Here is a 24406-nt window from a genome sequence, read left to right as displayed (position 1 = left end):
AAGTTAAATCTAGACTTGGTTTCCTCTATCGTAATCACTCCTCTTAACACTCTAGCTGCCAAACTAACCCTGATTCAAATGACCATCCTAACCGTTTTAGATTACGGAGACATCATTTATAGATCGACAGGTAAGGGTGCTCTCGAGCGGCTAGATGTTCTTTACCATTCGGATATCAGATTTGCCACCAATGCTCCTTATAGGTCACATCACTGCACTCTATAATCCTATGTAAACTGGTCTGTATCTCTGTACACCTGTCACAAGACCCACTGGTTGATGCTTATTTATAAAACCCTCTTAGACCTCAATCCCCCCTATCTGAGTTATCTACTGCAGCCCTCATCCTCCACATACAACACCTGTTCAGCCAGTCACATTCTGTTAAAGGTCCCCAAAGCACACACATCTCTGGGTCGCTCATCTTTTCAGTTCACTGCAGCTAGCTACTGGAACAAGCTGCAACAAACACTCAAACTGGACAGTTTTATCTCAGTCTTCATTCAAAGACTCAATCATGACACTCTTACTGACAGTTGTCCTGCTTCGCGTGATTTATTGTTGTCTCTACCTTCTTGCCCTTTGTGCTGTTGTCTGTGCCCAATAATGTTTGTAACATGTTTTATGCTGCTACCATGTTGTGTTGCTACCATGTTGTTGTCATGTGTTGCTGCCTTGCTATGTTGTTGTCTTAGGTCTCTCTTTATGTAGTGTTGTGTTGTCTCTCTTGTCGTGATGTGTGTTTTGTCCTATATTTATATTTGATTTATATTTTATTTTTAATCCCAGCCCTAGTCCCTGCAGGAGGCCTTTTGCCTTTTGGTAGGCTGTCATTGGGCGTAATTGTAAATAAGAATTTGTTCTTTAACTGACTTGACTAGTTAAATAAAGGTTAAATAAAAAATACAAAAATGAAATCATGCTGCCTTTGAAAACGACCGAGCGGCGTAGACGTTCGCTCCTCCCGTTCACTTCAGGTATGAACGGGCGTCACGGGCTATACTCCCTGTCTGTTTTGCCCGGTGCGGGTTCAATTAATCAAACTCCCTCAGGAACGAAGCGAAGTACATTTGACTCCGGCGAATCAGACCCCGAGTGTGAAAAACAGGGTGGGGGCAGAGATAGACCTTCTGGCAGACTGCACTGGTTCAGTGCGTATCCTAGGAACATGGCCGATGGTTAATGCTGGTGCTTAACCAGATGAGACAGTCAAAACTGTTTTGTTACATGAGAAGGTACAAGAAAAGGAGTTTAAACTTGGCAAGGTGGTTAGCTAGCTACCGACCGTCGATCGAGCAGAGGGGGTGTTATTGGCTGGAGAAAAGGAAAACAACATGGCGGCCTTGGAGCTCGAATGGATCCCAGAGACACTGTACAACACTGCTATATCAGCAGTGGTGGACAATTACAGTCGATCGCGAAGAGATATTCGTTCCCTCCCTGAAAATATTCAATTTGATGTGTATTACAAGGTAAGTTCTTAGTCTACTTTGCTAACTAACGTTATAGAATGTGATGTTCCCGAGTTGATTCGTTTTAGCTAGCCAATTAACGTTACAGCTAACGTTGCAAACTCTTTGCAAAGCAAACCAGCTGATTAACTTGCTTGCTAGCTATCCTGCTTAAAAGGTTAACAACAATATATTCCATTTAGCGGACACTTTTTTTTTATCCAGAGCGACTTGCAGTCATGCGTGCATACATTTTTACATGTGGGTGGTCCCAGGAATCGAACCCACTATTCTGGTGTTGCAAACACCAAAGCTGGGGAATGACGGTATCTTAAGGGGGAGAAGAAAAAATAGAAAAAAATGAACATTTTTTAAATTGAGGCTTCGTCATAATGTAAGTGTTTATATTATTCATTTATTTATTGTGGTAAGCTGGGGGAAAAATGAAAATGTGGTTTCCCCCCCCCCCCCCCTCTGTTTAATTAAGGAAGGGGAAGAGAGGACCCGAAGGTCTCCAGGTCGAATCCTGCCTCGGCCAGAAATAACATTTCTAAACAACCACCAAAAGTGTTCATTTTTTACTCTCACATTGGTCAATATAAGAGTTAATGTTACGATTATGGTAGCATAATTGTTATATATATATATATATATATATATATATATATATATATATATATATGTGTTCTAATGAGGTTGGTTTATTATGTACAGTACTCCCGCAACCTTGTTTATGCAATTAGTATCTTAAATGATCAGTTATCTGTTGCAGTGTCTTGTGGACTGCGTATTACCTGATGTATTTATAAATACATCACATCTATGAACATTTACTCAGAGCCACGTATGTTAGTTATTTAAAGTGAATAATGATTGACCTACAATCAAAAGTCATTCAAATAATTGGTTGAAATATAGAAAAATGTTTATTAATGTGAAATGTCACACACACACACACAGCCCCTAGGGACCCAAAGTAATGAGTGGGTATGGCACTGCCTGATTCTGAGTGAATGACACAATCGGAACCAAACATATGACAACATCCATGCAAACAGAGGGGAAAAAAACTCAAAGTTCTAGGGCTCGATTTAATCAGATTAGTGTTGGTCAACACCAGCATAGCGGTTGTTTTGGCGGTATCGGAGGTGAAACTGTTAGAGCTGTCAAATTCACAAGCAGAACCTTGTTACCTTATCACCTTGAATGCAACAAAACCACCTAACTTTATATTCAACAAATCCCATGCAGCCGCGTTAGAAACACTGAAATACGTGATGTTCTATTGTAGGCTATAGGCCCAACTCCTGACTAGACTGATAGGCTTTAAGTCCCCCCATCCAAATTAACTTCAAAATGATGCAATAGCCTACACTTTCTAACTCTGTTTTGAACTTCTAATGCGGTAAGGATAATAAAGGAGTGGTTTGTGACAGATGAGCAACATGGGTTAATGCTTGATCTGATTGAATCAAGCCCCTGGTTGTAGAAATAAGATTTAAAAAAGGACTAGAGTACAGCAGAGTCTAATATGGAAACTATTGATGTGTTGACACATCTCAAACAATCAGGTTTTTTGCATGGGTGGAGTTGGCTGGCAGCAGACTGGGCTGTGGGTGAAGCAGGCCAGGTACTGGTGGCAGCAGACTGGGCTGTGGGTGAAGCAGGCCAGGTACTGGTGGCAGCAGACTGGGCTGTGGGTGAAGCAGGCCAGGTACTGGTGGCAGCAGACTGGGCTGTGGGTGAAGCAGGCCAGGTACTGGTGGCAGCAGACTGGGCTGTGGGTGAAGCAGGCCAGGTACTGGTGGCAGCAGACTGGGCTATGGGTGAAGCAGGCCAGGTACTGGTGGCAGCAGACTGGGCTGTGGGTGAAGCAGGCCAGGTACTGGTGGCAGCAGACTGGGCTATGGGTGAAGCAGGCCAGGTACTGGTGGCAGCAGACTGGGCTGTGGGTGAAGCAGGCCAGGTACTGGTGGCAGCAGACTGGGCTATGGGTGAAGCAGGCCAGGTACTGGTGGCAGCAGACTGGGCTGTGGGTGCAGCAGACTGGGCTGTGTGTGAAGCAGGCCAGGTACTGGTGGCAGCAGACGTGGCGCTGGAGGAAGCAGGTTGGACTGTAGTGGGAGCATCCTGGGTGGGGCTAGGAGCAGAGAAATCATCAGCAGTGATGGTGAAGTCATCCAGAAGACTGCCAACTGTGGGGTCCGTTGCATAGTTCTCAAAATCAGTCTCCTCCAAGTCAGGGGGGTCCATGTCCTTCCCAGTCTGCCTGAGCAGGTAGTCTACACCAATCAGCTCTCCTGAAAATAAAATAAAAAAGCAAAACAAGACAGAAATGTTACATTAATATCTTCATCATATCAACACACTGACGTGCAGTTTTGTTTCTGCAATGTTTTAATGTATATCATGATTTTGGTTAAGAAATTACAGTTTGGTATGTATGTCTTAGAGGCTATAGCAGAGGAGAGCACTTAAGGCGTCGGCATGCTTCAGTTTGGCTGGCGGCTAGCCTAACCGACCAAGTATTCTTGCATACTCCCTTAAAAGACCTTTGCTTGAAAAAGTGGTACGAGTCGTCTCTTGTTGAATGATAGACTACTGAAGAATCCCAAAAGTTGACCTCGGCTACCAACTTCGGGCATTCCTCAAGACAAATAGTGTGCTCGACCAACCTTAAAAATGGAGAGATGTCACAATGTTGTCATAATATATGCACAATCTATTCAAAAGCATGAGGGCGCCTTTACAGAGGCTATAGCAGAGCGCTCAGTTCCCTGAGAGACAGCAGAGGCAGTGGTGGTCTTCACGCAGGCTGTAGCAGAGGGAGTCGGGGAGAAGGGCGAGGTGGTCTTCACAGAGGCCCATAGCAGGGCTGGGGAGAAAGGCGAGGTGGTCTTCACAGAGGCCCATAGCAGGGCTGGGGAGAAAGGCGAGATGGTCTTCACAGAGGCCCATAGCAGGGCTGGGGAGAAAGGCGAGGTGGTCTTCACAGAGGCCCATAGCAGGGCTGGGGAGAAAGGCGAGATGGTCTTCAGAGGCCCGTAGCAGGGCTGGGGAGAAAGGCGAGGTGGTCTTCAGAGGCCTGTAGCAGGGCTGGGGAGAAGGGGCGAGGTGGTCTTCACAGAGCCCCGTAGCAGGGCTTGGTGAGAAACAGGAAAAGGTATAAGATTTATTATGAAAATGATTTGAACGTAAACCATATTAAAAACAAATATGTAATCAAACAAGCTCTTGACAGGTTAAGCTATAGCTGGCACGATACACTAAAAATGATCACCGACCGTACCGATCACTTATCGCATGCATTTGGCTGATATCGTTCATTACGTTAGTTAGCATATACTAGAGAAATGTAAAGTTTGAAATTATATACGTTTGCCAATACCAATTTGGACATTTTGTATTTATCGCCCAGCTCAAGAATAAGCTACACTGAGTGGACAAAACATTAAGAACACCTTCTTAATATTGAGTTACACCACCTTTTGCCCTCAGAACAGCCTCAATTTATCAGGGCATGGACTACAAGGTGTTAAGTGTTCCACAGGGATGCTGGCCCGTGTTTCTCATGACAAATTGGCAGGATGTCAAGAATGGTGGGCCATTCTTGATACACACGGGACACTGTTGAGCATGAAAACCCAGCAGCGTTTTAGTTCTTGACAAACTCAAACTGGTGCTCCTCACACCTACTTCCATACCCTGTTCAAAAGGTACTTCAATCTTTTGTCTTGCCCATTCACCCTCTGAGTGGCACACATACACAATCCGTCTCAATGCTTAAAAATCCTTAGGTAACCGGTCTCCTCCCCTTCATCTACACTGATTGAATTGGATTTAATAGGTTACATCAATAAGGGATCAGAGCTTTCACCTGGTCAGTTTGTCATGGAAACAGCAGGTGTTCTTAATGTTTTGTACACTCAAGTGTATATATCATTTTTACCCCAACAGACTTACTAGGCACGTCATGCTGAAGTGATAAAGGAAGTAAAGAAGGAGAAAAATGTATATGTATACTGACAATACGGTCATGTGAGATTTAAAACATGACAATAGTTTTTCTCCATGTTTTGATGAATGTTAGTTCTAGGTGTTAGTTCTAAAAGGATCACGGTGCATGATGTAGTAATTAAAAGGCCACTCGCAGACAGCGGTTTGGGGCACTTGCAGACGTTGTCTATGGGCGGGGACACTCACAGAGGCTGTAGACAACTTGGCCAGGCTACAGACATCTAGTGTCAGTTTAAAAAAAATATATATATATATTAGTTACATTTTTAAGGTTGTACTGTTATGAAAACCAATCAAATTTTATTGGTCACATAAACGTATTTAGCAGATGTTATTGCTAGTGTAGCAAAATGCTTGTACTTCTAGTTCTGACTGCAGCAATATCTAACAAGTAATATCTAACAATTTCACAACATACCCAATACACACACATCTACGTAAAGGAATGGAATAAGAATATATAAATATATGAACAAGCAATGTCAGCGCAGCATAGTCCTACGATTTTTTTTATTTCACCTTTATTTAACCAGGTAGGCTAGTTGAGAACAAGTTCTCATTTGCAACTGCGACCTGGCCAAGATAAAGCATAGCAGTGTGAACAGACAACACAGAGTTACACATGGAGTAAACAATTAACAAGTCAATAATACAGTAGAAAAAAGGAGAGTATATACATTGTGTGCAAAAGGCATGAGGAGGTAGGCAAATAATTACAATTTTGCAGATTAACACTGGAGTGATAAATGATCAGATGGTCATGTACAGGTAGAGATATTGGTGTGCAAAAGAGCAGAAAATAAAATAAATTAAAACAGTATGGGGATGAGGTAGGTAAAAATGGGTGGGTTATTTACCGATAGACTATGAACAGCGGCAGCGATCGGTTAGCTGCTCAGATAGCAGATGTTTGAAGTTGGTGAAGGAGATAAAAGTCTCCAACTTCAGCGATTTTTGCAATTCGTTCCAGTCACAGGCAGCAGAGAACTGGAACGAAAGGCGGCCAAATGAGGTGTTGGCTTTAGGGATGATCAGTGAGATACACCTTCTGGAGCGCGTGCTACGGGTGGGTGTTGCCATCGTGACCAGTGAACTGAGATAAGGCGGAGCTTTACCTAGCATGGACTTGTAGATGACCTGGAGCCAGTGGGTCTGGCGACGAATATGTAGCGAGGGCCAGCCGACTAGAGCATACAGGTCGCAGTGGTGGGTGGTATAAGGTGCTTTAGTGACAAAACGGATGGCACTGTGATAAACTGCATCCAGTTTGCTGAGTAGAGTGTTGGAAGCAATTTTGTAGATGACATCGTCGAGGATCGGTAGGATAGTCAGTTTCACTAGGGTAAGTTTGGCGGCGTGAGTGAAGGAGGCTTGGTTGCGGAATAGAAAGCCGACTCTTGATTTGATTTTCGATTGGAGATGTTTGATATGAGTCTGTAAGGAGAGTTTACAGTCTAGCCAGACACCTAGGTACTTATAGATGTCCACATATTCAAGGTCGGAACCATCCAGGGTGGTGATGCTGGTCAGGCGTGCGGGTGCAGGCAGCGAACGGTTGAAAAGCATGCATTTGGTTTTACTAGCGTTTAAGAGCAGTTGGAGGCTACGGAAGGAGTGTTGTATGGCATTGAAGCTCGTTTGGAGGTTAGATAGCACAGTGTCCAAGGACGGGCCGGAAGTATATAGAATGGTGTCGTCTGCGTAGAGGTGGATCAGGGAATCGCCCGCAGCAAGAGCAACATCATTGATATATACAGAGAAAAGAGTCGGCCCGAGAATTGAACCCTGTGGCACCCCCATAGAGACTGCCAGAGGACTGGACAGCATGCCCTCCGATTTGACACACTGAACTCTGTCTGCAAAGTAATTGGTGAACCAGGCAAGGCAGTCATCCGAAAAACCGAGGCTACTGAGTCTGCCGATAAGAATATGGTGATTGACAGAGTCGAAAGCCTTGGCAAGGTCGATGAAGATGGCTGCACAGTACTGTCTTTTATCGATGGCGGTTATGATATCGTTTAGTACCTTGAGCGTGGCTGAGGTGCACCCGTGACCGGCTCGGAAACCAGATTGCACAGCGGAGAAGGTACGGTGGGATTCGAGATGGTCAGTGACCTGTTTGTTGACTTGGCTTTCGAAGACCTTAGATAGGCAGGGCAGGATGGATATAGGTCTGTAACAGTTTGGGTCCAGGTTGTCTCCCCCTTTGAAGAGAGGGATGACTGCGGCAGCTTTCCAATCCTTGGGGATCTCAGACGATATGAAAGAGAGGTTGAACAGGCTGGTTATAGGGGTTGCGACAATGGCGGCGGGTAGTTTCAGAAATAGAGGGTCCAAATTGTCAAGCCCAGCTGATTTGTACGGGTCCAGGTCCTGCAGCTCTTTCAGAACATCTGCTATCTGGATTTGGGTAAAGGAGAACCTGGAGAGGCTTGGGCAAGTAGCTGCGGGGGGGGGCGGAGCTGTTGGCCGAGGTTGGAGTAGCCAGGCGGAAGGAATGGCCAGCCGTTGAGAAATGCTTATTGAAGTTTTCGATAATCATGGGTTTATCGGTGGTGACCGTGTTACCTAGCCTCAGTGCAGTGGGCAGCTGGGAGGAGGTGCTCTTGTTCTACATGGACTTCACAGTGTCCCAGAACTTTTTGGAGTTGGAGCTACAGGATGCAAACTTCTGCCTGAAGAAGCTGGCCTTAGCTTTCCTGACTGACTGCGTGTATTGGTTCCTGACTTCCCTGAACAGTTGCATATCGCGGGGACTATTCGATGCTATTGCAGTCCACCACAGGATGTTTTTGTGCTGGTCCAGGGCAGTCAGGTCTGGAGTGAACCAAGGGCTATATCTGTTCTTAGTTCTGCATTTTTTGAACGGAGCATGCTTATCTAAAATGGTGAGGAAGTTACTTTTAAAGAATGACCAGGCATCCTCAACTGACGGGATGAGGTCAATGTCCTTCCAGGATACCCGGGCCAGGTCGATTAGAAAGGCCTGCTCACAGAAGTGTTTTAGGGAGCGTTTGACAGTGATGAGGGGTGGTCGTTTGACTGCGGCTCCGTAGCGGATACAGGCAATGAGGCAGTGATCGCTGAGATCCTGGTTGAAGACAGCGGAGGTGTATTTGGAGGGCCAGTTGGTCAGGATGACATCTATGAGGGTGCCCTTGTTTACAGATTTAGGGTTGTACCTGGTGGGTTCCTTGATGATTTGTGTGAGATTGAGGGCATCTAGCTTAGATTGTAGGACTGCCGGGGTGTTAAGCATATCCCAGTTTAGGTCACCTAACAGAACAAACTCTGAAGCTAGATGGGTAGATACAGTAGAATAGAATACAGTATATACATATGAGATGAGTAATGCAAAATATGTAAACATTATTTAAGTGGCATTATTAAAGTGGCCAATGATTTCAAGTCTGTATGTGGGCAGCAGTCTCTCTGTGCTAGTGATGGCTATTTAACAGACTGATGGCCTTGAGAGAGAGCTGTTTTTCAGTCTCGGTCCCTGCTTTGATGCACCTGTACTGACCCCGCCTTCTGGATGATAGCAGGATGAACAGGCAGTGGCTCGGGTGGTTGTTGTCCTTAATGATCTTTTGGGCTTTCCTGTGACATTGGGTGCTTTCCTTTTCTTTTCTTGAACTGCAAAAGAGAGAGAGAAACCGAATGGACACAATGATCAAAGAAGGAAACCAAGTCACCTGTCAAAAGGATTATCTGAATCAATGTTCTGTCATGGCAGCAGAGCCATAGTAATTGGGAAAAATATGACAAAAAATTAAATATTTACCATTGACAACAAGTTCAATGCGGTCCTCAATGGAGGAGTCTGAACAGCAGATACAGACGCTGGGGGTGCTGTAGGTGTTGGCCCAGCAGGTTCATTGGAGAGACCTGCTTAAAATATAGACGGGACATTACTAGATAGAGTATGGTACCTCATTTGAATTAATCAGGAAAGTGAATACATGTTTTAGCCTGTAAGCTTTATTAATCCCCCCCCCCCCCCCCCCCCGGGCTGCTGTTAACTACAGCACTCTCAAGCTCACCCATCCCCCACACAACGGAAACCGTGAGTCAAGGGGTGATGAACTCTGGCTCTCTCTGAAACTTTCATTAACCTGTTGTGATTGGTTGATAAGATCACAGCTTGGTACTTTGACACTGTGCATACTCTCTTTGTTACAATATGCAATGACAATTTAATGGCCAAATATTAGAATAAAGTTGCTGTTCATTAGTATTAAAGGCTTACATTTAATGACCGGTATTTCAAGTACTGTATATACAAAAGTATGTCAACACCCCTTCAAATTAGTGGATTTGGCTATTTCAGCCATACCCATCACTGACAGGTGTTTAAAATCAAACACCCAGCCATGCAATCTCCATAGACAAACATTGACAGTAGAATGGCCTTACTGAAGACGTTGGAAAGGTGGCATCCTATGACGTTGCCACAAGTCAGTTCATCACATTTCTGCCCTGCTAGAGCTGCCCCGGTCAACTGTAAGTGCTGTTATTGTGAAATGGAAATGTCTAGCAGCATCAACGGCTCAGCAGGAAAGTGGTAGGCCACACAAGCTCACAGAACGGGACCGCTGAAGTGCGTAGCACATAAAAATAGTCTGTCCTCGTTTGCGGCACTCACTACCGAGTTCCAAACTGCCTCTGGATGCACCGTCAGCACAATAACTGTTTGTCGGGATCTGCATGAAATTGGTTTCTGTGGCCAAGAAGCCGCACACAAGCTTAAGATCACCATGCGCAATGCCAAGTGTCTGCTGGAGTGGTGTAAAGCTAGACTACATTGGATTCTGGAGCAGACGAAACGCATTTTCTGGAGTGATGAATCACGCTTCACCATCCGGCAGTCTGACTGACTAATCTGGGTTTGGCAGATGCCTGGTGAACACCACCTGCCCCAATGCATAGTGCCAACTGTAAAGTTTGGTGAAGGAGGAATAATGGTCTGGGGTTGTTTTTCATGGTTCGGTCTAGGACCCTTGAAGGGAAATCTTAACGCTACAGAATTCAGTGACATTCTAGACGAGTCTGTGCTTCCAACTTTGGCAACAGTTTGGGGAAGGCCCTTACAGGTTTCAGCATGCACCCGTGCACAAAGCGACGTCTTTACAGAAATGGTTTGTCGATCGGTGTGGAAGAACTTGACTGGCATGCGCAGAGCCCTTGACCTCAACCCCATCAAGCACCTTTGGGAAGAATTGGAACTCCAATTGTGAGCCTGGCCTTATCGCCCAATATCAGCCGCCAGCCTCACTAATGCTCTTGTGGCTGATGGAATCAAGTCCCCAACATGTAGTGAAAAACCTTCTCAGAAGAGTGGAGGCTGTTATAGCAGCAAAGAGGGGACCAACTCCGTATTAATGCCCATGAATTTGGAATGAGATGTTTGATGAGTAGGTGTCCACATACTTTTGGTCATGTAGTGTAAAACAGTATGTTTTCTAGATGAACACACAGTTCAAATGTCACAGGCCTATGCATGTTTTGTTATTTAACTCTTGTCATAATACATACCTTCTTAAAGAGGTCATACCACTTCTACCTCGGAGCTGGCCTGTTGCCTGCATCGGGAAGGCCAAACCCCTGTGGTGGCAAATGTCTGTAAGCAAGACATTCACTTATAGGGCTTATGGGTCTTTTTAGGCATCTGAAACCAACAGGATGAATGTATCACACTACCACAATAACAATTTAGCAAGACATAGCAAACCTAATGTGAACTAGGCTAATGCAGTCAGCCTAAAATAATACACTGTGTTATTGGAAAACAAGTCCGTATTCAAGCAAGTAGGCTCATTGCAAATTTGTAAGCTAGGCTATATCATGGACTGATTTTTAATTAATCAACCATTACATATGTGTAAGTTACATTCGCTAAAGCTGTTTATAACTAGAAGTTTGTCCCCTGGATATCAAAGCATAATCTAACTTAGTTGGCATAATACTGTAAGCTGTTTATACATGGCTAGCTAGCCAACAAACGTAGCTAGCTGAAAATAATTCACCCAAATGGGCAATAACCTTGTTAAGATTAGCAGATTGCATGATATTTTGGCTCGCACCAACTTTGACAGTTCTCTTACCCATAAAAACAAATGTTAGAGCTACTGTAATGTTACCGTACTGTTACCATGCTAGCTAGATAGCTAGCTAGCTTGCCCCGCAGCTAAGCTAACCACTTTCCACAGGGTGATGAAAGTGCACTGTGATCTTGATGCTCCTTTACGATAAATATTGAGGGTCTTATTCTGGTGACATGACGATACTTGACTGCTGTTTTGACAAATAAAAACTATTCTCGCTCTTATCCATAATAATCTCATAATGTAAGCTAGCCTACCCACACAGCCTACCTGCACTGTACCCACACAGCCTACCTGCACTGTATCTGCGAGCTGTTGGCTAGAGCACACGTGCCAAGACCAGAGTAAACACGTTTGCTATTTAACGCAACTTTTTAAGACGACTATCGGTTGAGTTGAAAATGTAAGTGTACACAAAAATGTGTTTCCATATTTCGGAAACGCCACTGGTGTGAAAATGCACACATTTTCTTTATGCCGATTTTAGAATATTCGCATAGAAATCTGTGACCAGTTGGATGGAAACCTAGCTTCTGACACTCCTGTCCCTTTTTTGCTATCCTAACTTTGTCTTCATGTTTCTCCAGCTGTACCAGCAGGGTCGGCTCTGCCAGCTGGGAGGGGAGTTCTGTGAGCTGGAGGTGTTTGCCAAAGTTCTAAGGGCATCTGACAAAAGGTACTTTGTGTGTGTATATGTGTGTGTGTATATATATATATATATGTATGTATGTATGTATGTATGTATGTATGTATGTATGTATGTATGTATGTATGTGTGTGTGTGTGTGTGTGTGTGTGTGTGTGTGTGTGTGTGTGTGTGTGTGTGTGTGTGTGTGTGTGTGTGTGTATATATATGTATATATATATATCATATTCTGTATGGTAATCTGACTTCATGATCATGTGAAGAAAAAGGGATATGATGATCCTTGAGAGATCCTTGAATGTCATTGTCACGCATTTTGACCGGTTCTCATGTATGACTGTATCACATCGTCATGCCCGGTCTTTGTGTATGTGCCTGCAGACACCTCCTGCACCATTGCTTCCAGGCCCTGATGGATCATGGGGTGAAAGTGGCTTCTGTCCTGGCCAACTCCTTCAGCCGCCGCTGCTCATACATTGCAGAGTCTGATGCCCATGTGAAAGAGAAGGCTATTCAGTTTGGCTTTGTTTTAGGTAGGCGCCCGCACCCATCAACTTTCTTTACCATTTTGTGTCTGATTGTACTAATGTTGACCCTGTCCTGTAGGTGGCTTTCTGTCTGATGCAGGCTGGTATGGTGATGCAGAGAAGGTGTTTCTGTCGTGTCTGCAGCTGTGCACACTGCATGACGAGGTGCTTCACTGGTACCGTGCTGTGGAGTGCTGTGTCAGGTCAGTGGGTCACAGAGCGTTAGTATATCCAATTCTAGTTCTATGGCTGGTTACTCTTAGTCTGTATTTTTCCACAAAAGCTTACCAGATTCACTAATTTCTCTTAGGTTGCTTCATGTCCGGAATGGCAACTGCAAGTACCATCTTGGTGAAGAGACTGTCAAGTTGGCCCAGTTGTATATGGACAAACTGGCCAAACATGGTCATCAGGCCAACAAAGCTGCGCTCTATGGAGAGCTGTGTGCGCTGCTTTTTGCTAAGAGCCACTATGATGAGGTATGTTGCCTGGTAAAGATATATCAATTGGTTCTGTTAGATTCTTTTGGTGTTCTGGTTTATCATGTTGATCTCATCACTGATATTGTCTTTTGCAGGCCTACAGGTGGTGCATAGAGGCAATGAAAGAAATCACAGTGGGTTTGCCTGTTAAAGTTGTGGTAGATGTCCTGAGACAGGCCTCCAAGGTACGAGTGTTTCCTTTTCCTGTGTTATAGACATGTCTATGAATGTATTAATAAATACTTTTTGAGATGTCCCCATACTATTGTCACATGAGTCACTGCAGTACTCTGTTAGTCATAGATACTGCTTCGGACTGTAGTTAGTAGGGATGTAACGATTCACCGATACACATTGGTCCCAGATACAAAGTGCTTTGGTCTGAGGACCCCAAACCGAACCAAATGTAGCATACATTGGTCAGAGAATCGATTCAAACGTTACAAATCGCTTTCACATTTGTTTTTTATGTTGGTTCACTAACATTTATTACATGAATTCTACCTTCTGAAAAATACAGTGCTTTCAGAAAGTTTTCATACCCCTTGACTTTTTCCAAATCTTGTTGTTACAGCCTGATTTAAAAATAGATTTAAGTTCAATACCCCATAAAGTCAGTGGAATTATGTTTATTTATTTGACAAATTAATTAAAAATTAAAAGCTGAAATGTCTTTTAGTAAATAAGTATTCAATCCCTTGTTATGGTAACCTCATCTCTGTACCCCACACATACAATTATATGTAAGGCCCCTCATTCGACCACGGAATTTCAACCACAAAGACCAGGGAGCTTTGCCTCGCAAAGAAGGGTACCTATAGGTAGAAGTGTATAAAATAAAAATCAGACATTGAGTGTCCCTTTTTCATGGTCAAGTTTTTCATTATACTTTGGATGGTGTATCAATACACCCAGTCACTACAAAGATACAGGCATCCTTCTTAACTCAGTTGACGGAGAGGAAGGAAACCACTCAGGGATTTCACCATGAGGCCAATGGTGACTTTTTTAATGGTTGTGATAGGAGAAATTGAGGATGAATCAACAACATTGTAGTTACTCCACAATACTAACCTAAATGACAGCGTAAAAGGGAAGCCTGTACAGAATAAAAAATATTCCAAAACATGCCTCCAGTTTGCAATAAGGTACTAAAGTAATACTGCAACTGTGGCAAATTTGTCCTTAATACAAAAGTATGTTTTTGTGGCTAATACAACACATTGCTAATTACCACTCTCCATATTTTCAAGCATAGTGGTGGCTGCATCATGTTATGGGTATGCTTGTCATCGTTAAGGTCTAGGGAGTTTTTCAGGATAAATAAACGACTGGAGCTAAGCACAGGCAAAATCCTAGAGGAAATCCTGGTTCACTCTGCTTTCCACCAGACACAGGGAGGTTAAGACACCTTTGACCTAAAACACAAGGCCAAATCAACTCATGTTACTTATCAAGAAGAAAGTGAATTTTGTGGCCAAGTTATAGCTTTGATTTAAATCTACTTGAAAATGGTTGTCTAGCAATGATCAACAACAAATTTGATGGTGCTTGAGGAATTTGAAAGAAAATAATGGACAAATGTTGCACAATCCATGTGTGGAACGCTCCCAGCTGTGAATGAATACTTATGTAAATGAGATCTATGTGTTTCATTTCAAATTTGTAACAGTTTCTAAAAACTTGTTTTCACTTTATCGAACACCTTCAGTATTCAAATGCTAAAATGGCATGTGTGATATTAAGCTTTATTCGTTGAGTGCATTCTGAAAGTATTCGGATCCCTTCACTTTTTCCACATTTTGTTACATTACAGCCTTATTCTAAAATGGATTACATTCATTATTTTCCTTGTCAATCTACACACAGTACCCCATAATGACAAGGCAAAAACAGGTGAAGTCTTTAACATTTTATTATAAAAAATAAAAAACACCTAAGTTACATAAGTATTCCCCATAATAACAAAGCAAATACATCTTTCTAGAAATGTTAGCAGATTTATAAATTAAAAAATATATACCTGATTTGCATAAGTATTCAGACCCTTTTGTTATGAGACTCGAAATTGAGCTCCGGTGCATCCTTTTTCCATTGATCATCCTTTAGATGTTTCTACAACTTGATTGGAGTCCACCTGTGGTAAATTAAATTGATTGGACATGATTTGGAAAGGCACACACCTGTCTATTGTCCGTAGGATTCCGAGACAGGATTGTGTCGAGGCACAGACCTGAGGAAGGATACCAAAACATTTCTGCAGCATTGAAGGTCCCCAAGAACACAGTGGCCTCCATCCTTTTTAAATGGAAGAAGTTTAGAGCCACCAAAACTCTTCCTAGAGCTGGCCGCCCGCCTTTATGGTAGAGTGGCCAGACGGAAGCCACTCCTCAGTAAAAGGCATATGACAGCCCGCTTGGAGTTTGCCAAAAGGCACCTAAAGGACTCTGACGATGAGAAACAAGATTCTCTGGTCTGAGGAAACCAAGATTGAACTCTTTGGCCTGAATGTCAAGCATCACCTCTGGAGGAAACCAGGCATGAATGTTTATGCAACAAATGTTAGTGAATCGCATCTATTCAGTTTCTAATTAAACCAAATTTTACCGAATCATTTCAAACTAAAAGGTATGGTTCCTGTATCGTATCAGAGCCCATGTACTGTATCTCGAAACGTAGCGAATCGTCTGGGAAAGATGTACATCCCTAGTAGTTTGATCTTAGTGTGGTTTCATGTGTTTGGACCAACAGGCCTGTGTGGTAAAGAGGGAGTTCAGTAAGGCAGAGCAGCTGATAAAGCATGCTGTTTTCCTGGCACGGTAAGTTAGATTCACCACACTTTTTGTTTGAGTGTTGTACTCCTTGTCTCTGTCTCCTTCAGTAATGTCTGTTTCCTTATTGTTTCTGCAGTGAGCATTTTGGACACAAGCATCCCAAATATTCAGACACTCTCCTTGATTATGGGTTTTATTTGCTGAATGTGGATAACATCTGCCAATCAGTTGCAATATACCAGGTGGGTGAGTCAGTCTGAGATGTCGATTGACAGCAGAGAGGGTGTATCAGATGTGTGATATTGAAACTGTGTTAATATTCCAGACGGCTTTAGATATCCGGCAGTCGGTTTTCGGGGGAAAGAATATCCATGTGGCCACAGCACACGAGGACCTGGCATACTCCTCCTATGTCCATCTGTACAGCTCTGGCAAATTTGACAACGCGCTGTGAGTAATCAACCAGGGGTACTTGGCCTATCCACAGGGGGTATTTGAAGACTCATGAGACCATAGCTTTACTGGTAAAATGGACATGAGGGGTTACTTCTAGTGAACTCCAGGCAGAGCTAAATTCAGTTGGTGGTACAGTAACTGAGAAAGGTTGGGAACCACTGCTGTAAGGTACTTGTTGTCCATTTGATGTTATGTATGTACTTTTAGTCTCTCTTGTATTTGGAAGTTCATGCAGGCCAATTGCAGTGTCCCTCCCAAAAGTGATGTTCCTGCCTTTATTTTGTTTCCTAGGGAATGTTTGTGCTTTAGCTACTGTGTCACAGAGTTAAATCTGTTTATCTGCTGTGCCCCCTGGGTATGTTGTGTACAGATTCCACGCAGAGAGGGCCATAGACATCATCACTCACATTCTCCCAGAGGATCATCTGCTGCTGGCCTCCTCCAAAAGAGTCAAAGGTAAAACGGCTTTCACAACCATCTGTTTACTCTTGTCCCACGTTGTCCGTGATGGGCACGATGATGTCTGTGATTCTCAACTGCTGCCGAGTCAATTACTGAAGAGGAGTTGTTTTATTTTGGAGGAGAGGTCCGTGTTATTTGGATTAGATCAGTTGATCCGTTTTCATCTTTCATTTCCTGACTAACTTGAGGTGTACGTCTGACTCTCTGTACCTCTTCTGACTGTGCTGTGCTGCTCACTCAGCTCTGATCCTGGAGGAGATCGCTATTGACTGCCACAACAAGGAAACAGAGGAGAGGCTGCTCCAGGATGCCCATGACCTCCACCTCTCCTCCCTCCAGCTGGCCAAGAAAGCCTTCGGGGAGTTTAATGTTCAGACAGCGAAACACTATGGCAACCTGGGCCGCCTCTACCAATCCATGAGGAAGTTCAAGGTCAGAATTAGATCATCCCTCCCTTCCAACCCCTGAGACAAGTGTCTGTAGAAAGCATGCAGAAGGTGACCTGTGACACACTTTCATCATAAACTGCCATCCAAATGTTCTCCACGGTGTTTACGGACCCTGTGACCCACTTTTGGAGCAGGAATCTGCTCTCCAAGTAGGTTAAAATGTCACAGAGGCTCTGGGATTTAATGATGGCTGAAAAGCTGTATACAGACCCCAAGGCTGTGATTGACTGAGAGGTCTCATCTGTTTTTGTTTTTCAGGAGGCAGAGGAGATGCACATCAAGGCCATCCAGATCAAGGAGCAGCTTCTGGGTCAGGAGGACTATGAGGTGGCTCTGTCTGTGGGCCACCTGGCCTCTCTCTACAACTACGACATGAACCAGTATGAAGATGCTGAGAGGCTCTACCTGCGCTCCATCGCTATCGGTCAGTCACTAGTTTAGATGGGGTCTATTTGACCTTTGTACTCTTCTTTTGTAATCTATTCTTCCTCATTGTCCTATTCGATATTCTTACCAGTATGTGTGCTTTTCCCCTGCAGGTAAGAAGCTGTTTGGCGAGGGCTACAGTGGACTGGAATACGACTACAGGGGCCTAATTAAACTGTACAACTCTTTGGGGAACTATGAGAAAGTCTTTGAGTACCACAATATTTTATCCAATTGGAATCGGCTGAGGGACCGGCAGTTTGCTGTAGCTGATGCCCTGGAGGACGTCAACACCAGCCCCCAGGCCACAGAGGAGGTGGTGCAGTCCTTCCTACTGTCACAGAACCATGGGGCCGGCCCACCTGCTTAGGCTTCCTACACAGACACATGCACACACATGCCCACACGCAGATAGAAACGCTAAGGTGTTCACAGCTCGCTTAAATCTATTGAACACACCCTCTCCACATCAAGTTACACGGTTGGCCTTGCAATGGGCCACCTGGCTTTAGGGAAATGCACTATGGCCTGTGGAATGCATCTGATCCAGTCTTTTTATCGTTCTCCTGTGATCAACCCTGCAGTTAACATTTGATGGGAGGAATCACTTGCTATACACTTTGCATTACCTAACACCGCTTCCATCACCGTCAGTCTTCTGTTAGAGGAATTGAGACCGGGGGGGGGGGGGGGGGGGAGAGAGAAAACAATGAGAACATGGTGTTTTATAGAATAGTACATGGGTTTTTTTTCTGCTTCATTTTTGGTCAGAGCTTGCCCTTTATTGACCATTGATGTCCCCTGTAAGCATGGATTCAGCACCACTTGGCTTTTTGCTTTGGTCAATTATAAAAAGCCAGAGTGACTTTTTCTGGGTGCAATCCTTCTGTTATTGTGCTAATGTCATGAGGGAGTTTACAACCCATTTCATCCATGGACCAAATCTTCGGTTCTATTTCTTTTTGGAATATCTGTTTCTGCCTCACTCTAAAGATGTTGTTGGTCCTTCATGCATGCGTTTTAAAGGTTGTCTGTGATTTGATGAATTTGAAATGCACCAGCATGTGTATTGAATTGGACCACAATTGTGCTCCACAATTGTTGGACCACTGACTTATGGAATATTTGAAAGTGTACGTTAGAGTACCTTTGTGGAATTAAAATGCCAAGTATTTTTAAGGAATTTCATGAAGCTAAACCAAACACAAGTCAGCTAAAACTTGCTATTGAGATGACTCCCTCCCTGTCGGACTAAGACCCTCAACACACCGTTAACAATAGAATGGGTCTCGTGTTTTCATTTTAGAATGAAGATAGTAAAGGTAGTAGTGCTAGTGAACGGTTACCTAGTGCAACGTTAAGTAATGATGTACCCCATTTTGTATGGACTAGGTAAATAGAAATGATTGCCTTGCTTTTAAACATGCACGTCTGTCTCATGGCTGTTAATTTTACATGTGCTGTTATAGTCCAACTGAAGTCCAAGCCTTAGCCTTAAAGGACGATCAGCCCAAGGTGCTCTTGCTCTGGTTATTAGCATGCTTCCTTTCCATATGCCGACACAGGACAGAGACAGGAAGGTCACATGTTTGACCTGACATGCACTACATGGCCAAAATTATGTGGACATCGCTTCAAATTAGTGGATTTGGCTATTTCAGCTACACCCATGCTGATAGGTGTATCAAATCAAGGACACAGCCATGCAATCTCGAAGGCCAAACATTGGCAGTAGAATGGCCCATTTTGAAAAGCTCAGTGACTTTCAACGTGGCACCATCGTAGGATGCCACCTTTCCAGCAAGTCAGTTTGTCAAATGTCTGCCCTGCTATAGCTGCTATGGTCAACTGTAAGTGCTGTTATTGTGAAGTGGAAACGTCTAGGGGCAACAACGGCTCAGCCGTGAAGTGGTTGGCCACACAAGCTCTCAGAACAGGAGTGTAGGGTGTAGTGCATAAAAATCATCTCCTTGGTTGCAACGCTCTCTACCGAGTTCCAAACTGCCTCTGGAAGCAACGTTTGCACAAGAGCTGTTCGTCGGGAGATTTGTCAAATTAAGCTTCATGAAATGGGTTTCCAGCTGCATACAAGCCTAAGATCACCATGCGCAAATGCCAAGCGTTGGCTGGCGTGGTGTAAAGCTCGCCGCCATTGGACTCTGGAGCAGTGGAAACGAGTTCTCTGGATTGATGAATCATGCTTCAGCATCTGGCAGTCTGACGGACTAATCTGTGTTTGGTGGATGCCAGGAGAACACTACCTGCCCCCAATGAATAGTGCCAACTGTAAAGTTTGGTGGAGGAGGAATAATGAACTGTGGCTGTTTTTCGTGGTTCGGGCCAGGCCCCTTAGTTCAAGTGAAGGGAAATCTTAATGCTACAGAATACAATGACATTCTAGATGATAATGTGCTTCCAACTTTGTGGCAACAGGTTGGGGAATCCCTTTCCAGTTTCAGCATGCCCCCGTGCACAAAGCAAGGTATTTATCGGCGTGGAAGAACTTGACTGGCCTGCGCAGAGCCCTGACCTCAACCCCATCGAACACCTTTGGGATGAATTGGAACGCCAACTGCTAGCCAGGCCTAATCGCCCAACATCATTGCCCGACTTCACTAATGCTCTTGTGGCTCAATGAAAGAAAGTCCTCGCAGCAATATTCCAACATCTAGTGGAAAGCCTTCCCAGAAGAGTGGAGGCTGTGATCGCAGCAAAGGGGAGACCATATTAGTGCCCATGAATTTGGAACGAGATGTCCGAACAGATGTCTACATACTTTTGGCCATGTATTGTCTCTTCAAGCTAAGACTGATCATGTTGTCCTCAAATCAAGGACACCCAGTCCTTCTGAGGGATGACCGCCAGTACTGTTTGTCAGCCAGCTTGACTCAACAGCTTTGTTGTGTAAAGTATTGCACCATGGGTGATGAATTAGGATGAACCGAGTTCAAGCTTTAGAGACGGAAGGTGACAGGGAAGGCCGTTCTGAGGCAGATCAAGGGACAAGACATCTTAAAATCTGAACAGGTGAAGCAAATGGACATTCTCAAATTCCAACCCTTTTATCCCCAAGTGCTTTGCCTGTGTACATCTGAAAATAAAAACCATTTTAGATTTAAGAAATTGAATGTTCAAAAAAGTTTTCCACCTCCTTGTAAACTGTGGTGACTGGTATATGGTTGTCTTTATGTCCCTGGTTTTGTTTACAAGGCTTTAATTGTTTCTGGTGAATGTTACTGTTTGGGTCTGAATATCTGATGGTATTTGTGATTGCTGCACACATGAATTTGGGGCTGAGCCCCCCCCCCCCTCCTGTCTTTTACGTCTGTCAGTGTCAGCAAGACCGCTAAAAGATTCATTGAAGACGTCTCTCTGGAACGAGGCATAGCATCTCAATCAGGAGTTTCATCTTTGTATGTTATAGGTGGAACATCTATTGAGAGTTGAACACTTCTAGACACGTTTTCCACTGAAACTGGAGCAAATGCAGCCCATGTAGCTTTTTTTATTTCGTTTTTACTACGTGCTGTCTATATCCTCACATGCATTGCAAGGCGCCAGCCTTTTGTAAAGCACATTTATTTCCACACTAACATTTTAACCGTTGCTCACTCTGAAACTCTCATGTAAATAGAAAATGGTCTAATTCTAGAAGTATAACTATGGGCAAGTTTCACAGACCTGCATTAAGCCCACTCTTGGACTAAATTGTACTTTTGACTATGACTACTGTTATGGCTAAACTTAATTTGAAAGGTTTTGCATCAGAAACTACCCTGTATTTCATCCATAGTTAGTTAAACAATGTTCTTGACATTTTAAGGTCTTTATTATCGAAAGGTAATTTGGCCAACTCCTGGAGTCATTTAATCTTGGTCTGTGAAACTGGCCCTAAATGTGTTTTTAAAAGAGGTTGTTATACACACACACACACACATTTTGAGTTTAGGTATGACTCTGAGAGAAGTATTTGCAGAACTAGATTGCAGATATTCCATACATGCTGTATCAGAGTTTTTAAAGAACTGTGGTGTGCATTCATCTTTTGAAATATTGTATTTATTGTATACTGCGTGAAGTACTGCCTGCTGCATAGTTGTGGATACAGTCCTCTGGTAAGAGTGGCTTTAGTGGTTGTTCATCATGACATCCATGGCTACCCAGAAAGGTAAGACGAAATTGGAGGAATGTGTGTACTGAGAACATGTAAATCATTTTCATTTTATGTACTGCCTTCTGCAGTACCCCTAAATTTGAACAGATGGCAACAGTGACAGGCAAATGGCAACAGGTCAGCCCATTATTCTGTCATAGGATGGGATCTTTAAATGAAATTGCACAAACAATATGAAATGAAAGGACTTTCCGTAATCTCCTTTTGTTTCATATCAACACTACTGTGTTTTTGTACATTTTTTCATTAACATTTTACAAAGCTCTGAAAAGATGAAGGAATATTGACATGTCTATGAATTGAAAAGATACATGTAAACGTTGACATCATTAGTGCCACAGTGCGCTTTTTTATGGATAGATGAACGTTATTTGGCTTGTGTAACGCAATGCACCACCATTAAATGATATTAAACTTGTTTGTACATTATGAATCTGTGTCGGTTATTCTTTGGCAATAACACAAACTTACTAAAGTCAGTAAGTCTTGATTATGTAAACTTGCTGAAATATTTCAAGGGCTTTGATGAACTGCATCCAGTTGCAGCCCCGTAGTAGCCTGTAACTTAAACTAGCCTGTCACTAAACCAATACTATCGCCATCTACTGGCCGTGGTTAATCCTTACCACATTACATGTGAACTCTTTTTTTTTCGGTCCTTGCTGTCCGGGATCCTTGGGACGTCCCCACCCCATTTAAATTGAACGGTAAAATAGTAATTTCCCTTTATAATCATCCTTTCCTAGCTTCATTTCCTACTTTATTAGCATCCTTTCATATTTTCCTAATTCAGGGAAGGAAAACATGTCCCTTTCCTTCTTACCTCGCTCCCTTCTTCCTTTCCTAACTACTAGCCGTGGCACAAATAGAATGAGCCAGATGTTTCATCGGATTTATAGATCTGAAGTATCCTGCTGGCGATTCCAGGAAGCCCAGTGGTCGGCAGTGAGAGATGATGGAACTAGAAGGATTTTGTCCGACTTTCTGCTCATTTTCTCATCGATGAAACATTTGATTTCAAAACAGTTTTCTGTTCCCAAAACGAACATTTGTTGCCAACAGAGTTGACTAAGTTTTGTACACCTTACAATATGCAAAAGTAAAATAATAATTTTATATATATAAACAAATAAAAAAGGATGTTCAGAATCAGTGCAAGGGCGAATTGAGTTATTGCACATGCGCACTTCACAGAGTAGGCGCTCCCTAATGGAAATATAAAAATGCATGCTAGATTTGGAACTGCCCAGGCCTGTAAGAACGAGCCAATAGGCTCTCGCCAGCTGCTCCTCCTGCCAACTATGAAATAAGGAAAGGAAAGGGTTCTAGGAAATAAAATGAGGAAATGAAAGGAAATAGAAAAGGAAGCAAGGAAAGGGAGCTAGGAAAGGAGGTAAGGAGCTAGGAAAATAAAGGAGATAAAGAAAGGGAGATTGGGAAGGGAGAGAGGAAATGGGGGTAGGGGAGAATAGGAAGCCAGGAAAGAAGGAAAGGAAGCTAGGAAAAGAAAGGAGATAGGGAAGGAGGAGGGGAAAGGAGTTAGGGAAAGAAAGGAATCTAGGAAAGAAGCTAGGAAAGGAGGAAAAGAAGGGTGCTAGGAAAGGACAGGAGAGTGGAAAGGACAAAAAAAGGGAGCAAGGAAAAGGAATCTATGAAAGAAAATGATGGAAGAAAGGGAAGAAGGAAAAGGAACAAGGAAAGGGAGCTAGGAAATGTGGAAATGAGCTAGGAAAGGAGATAACGAAAGGGAACTAGGGATGGAGTTGAGGCAGCTAGGAAAGGAGGAAAGGAAGATAGGAAAGAAAAGGATGCTAGGAAAGGAGGAAAAGAAAGGGAACCAGGAAAGGAAATGGAGCGAGAAAAGGAGAAAAGGAAAGGAAGCTAGGACAAGGGAGCTAGAAAAGGAAAAAATTAACTAGGAAAGGTAAGGAGATAAGGAAAGAGAGATTTGGAAGGAGGAGAGGAAGCTAGGATTGGAGAGGAAAGGAATTTCAAGAAAGAAAAGGAGGCGTTTACATGTATGTGGTTGAGATGAACTATGACCAGTAGAGAGGAAAGGAAAGGAAGAAGAAAATGAAATTAGGAAAGGAATATAAGAAATTAGGAAATGCAAGGGAGCGAGGAAAGGAATCTAGGAAAGAAAAATTCACATCTATGTGGTAGGGATTAACCACGGACAATAGATGGGTATTGGTTTAGTGACGAGCTAGTTTTATGGTGTCTTCAAGACAAATAGGAACTCGAAAATAACCGAGGTCAAATCATGAAGTCGGTGATCTTCAGGTTGGAAAGTCGAAGCATTAGAAATATCGTTTTTTCCCCGAGTTCCTAGCAGTCTTGAAAGCACTGATTTAGTTATCCGAGGTCCCAGTTGTTTTGAACGCGGCAATAGTCACTGCCTTCTGCGGGGCTGCAGCTGGATACTATTGGCTTTGACA

The 24406-nt window shown here is 43.4% G+C and overlaps 1 protein-coding gene across 1 annotated transcript; it reads left to right on the top strand.

The window, feature by feature from the left end:
* The first annotated feature begins 1085 nt into the window (after window positions 1-1085).
* LOC109872963 (amyloid protein-binding protein 2) lies at window positions 1086-22401 on the top strand. Its single transcript, XM_020464401.2, has 13 exons — window positions 1086-1472; window positions 12160-12248; window positions 12600-12751; window positions 12825-12948; window positions 13056-13224; window positions 13323-13412; window positions 15979-16046; window positions 16138-16243; window positions 16327-16451; window positions 16828-16913; window positions 17161-17351; window positions 17627-17792; window positions 17908-22401. The coding sequence occupies exons 1-13, from the start codon at window positions 1335-1337 to the stop codon at window positions 18162-18164; spliced, it is 1761 nt and encodes a 586-aa protein (XP_020319990.2). The 5' UTR covers window positions 1086-1334; the 3' UTR covers window positions 18165-22401.
* The last annotated feature ends 2005 nt before the right edge of the window (window positions 22402-24406 follow it).

This window comes from Oncorhynchus kisutch, linkage group LG28, assembly GCF_002021735.2.
Source record: "Oncorhynchus kisutch isolate 150728-3 linkage group LG28, Okis_V2, whole genome shotgun sequence".
Classification (NCBI taxonomy): domain Eukaryota; kingdom Metazoa; phylum Chordata; class Actinopteri; order Salmoniformes; family Salmonidae; genus Oncorhynchus; species Oncorhynchus kisutch.
This window is presented reverse-complemented; position numbering and strand designations above follow the sequence as displayed.

Coding starts and splice junctions, on each gene's coding strand:
- LOC109872963 (XM_020464401.2), top strand. CDS start 1,335: ATGGCGGCCTTGGAGCTCGAATGGATCCCAGAGACACTGTACAACACT. Junction 12,949..13,055: donor GCTGTGGAGTGCTGTGTCAG/GTCAGTGGGTCA, acceptor AATTTCTCTTAG/GTTGCTTCATGTCCGGAATG. Junction 16,047..16,137: donor CATGCTGTTTTCCTGGCACG/GTAAGTTAGATT, acceptor TTGTTTCTGCAG/TGAGCATTTTGGACACAAGC.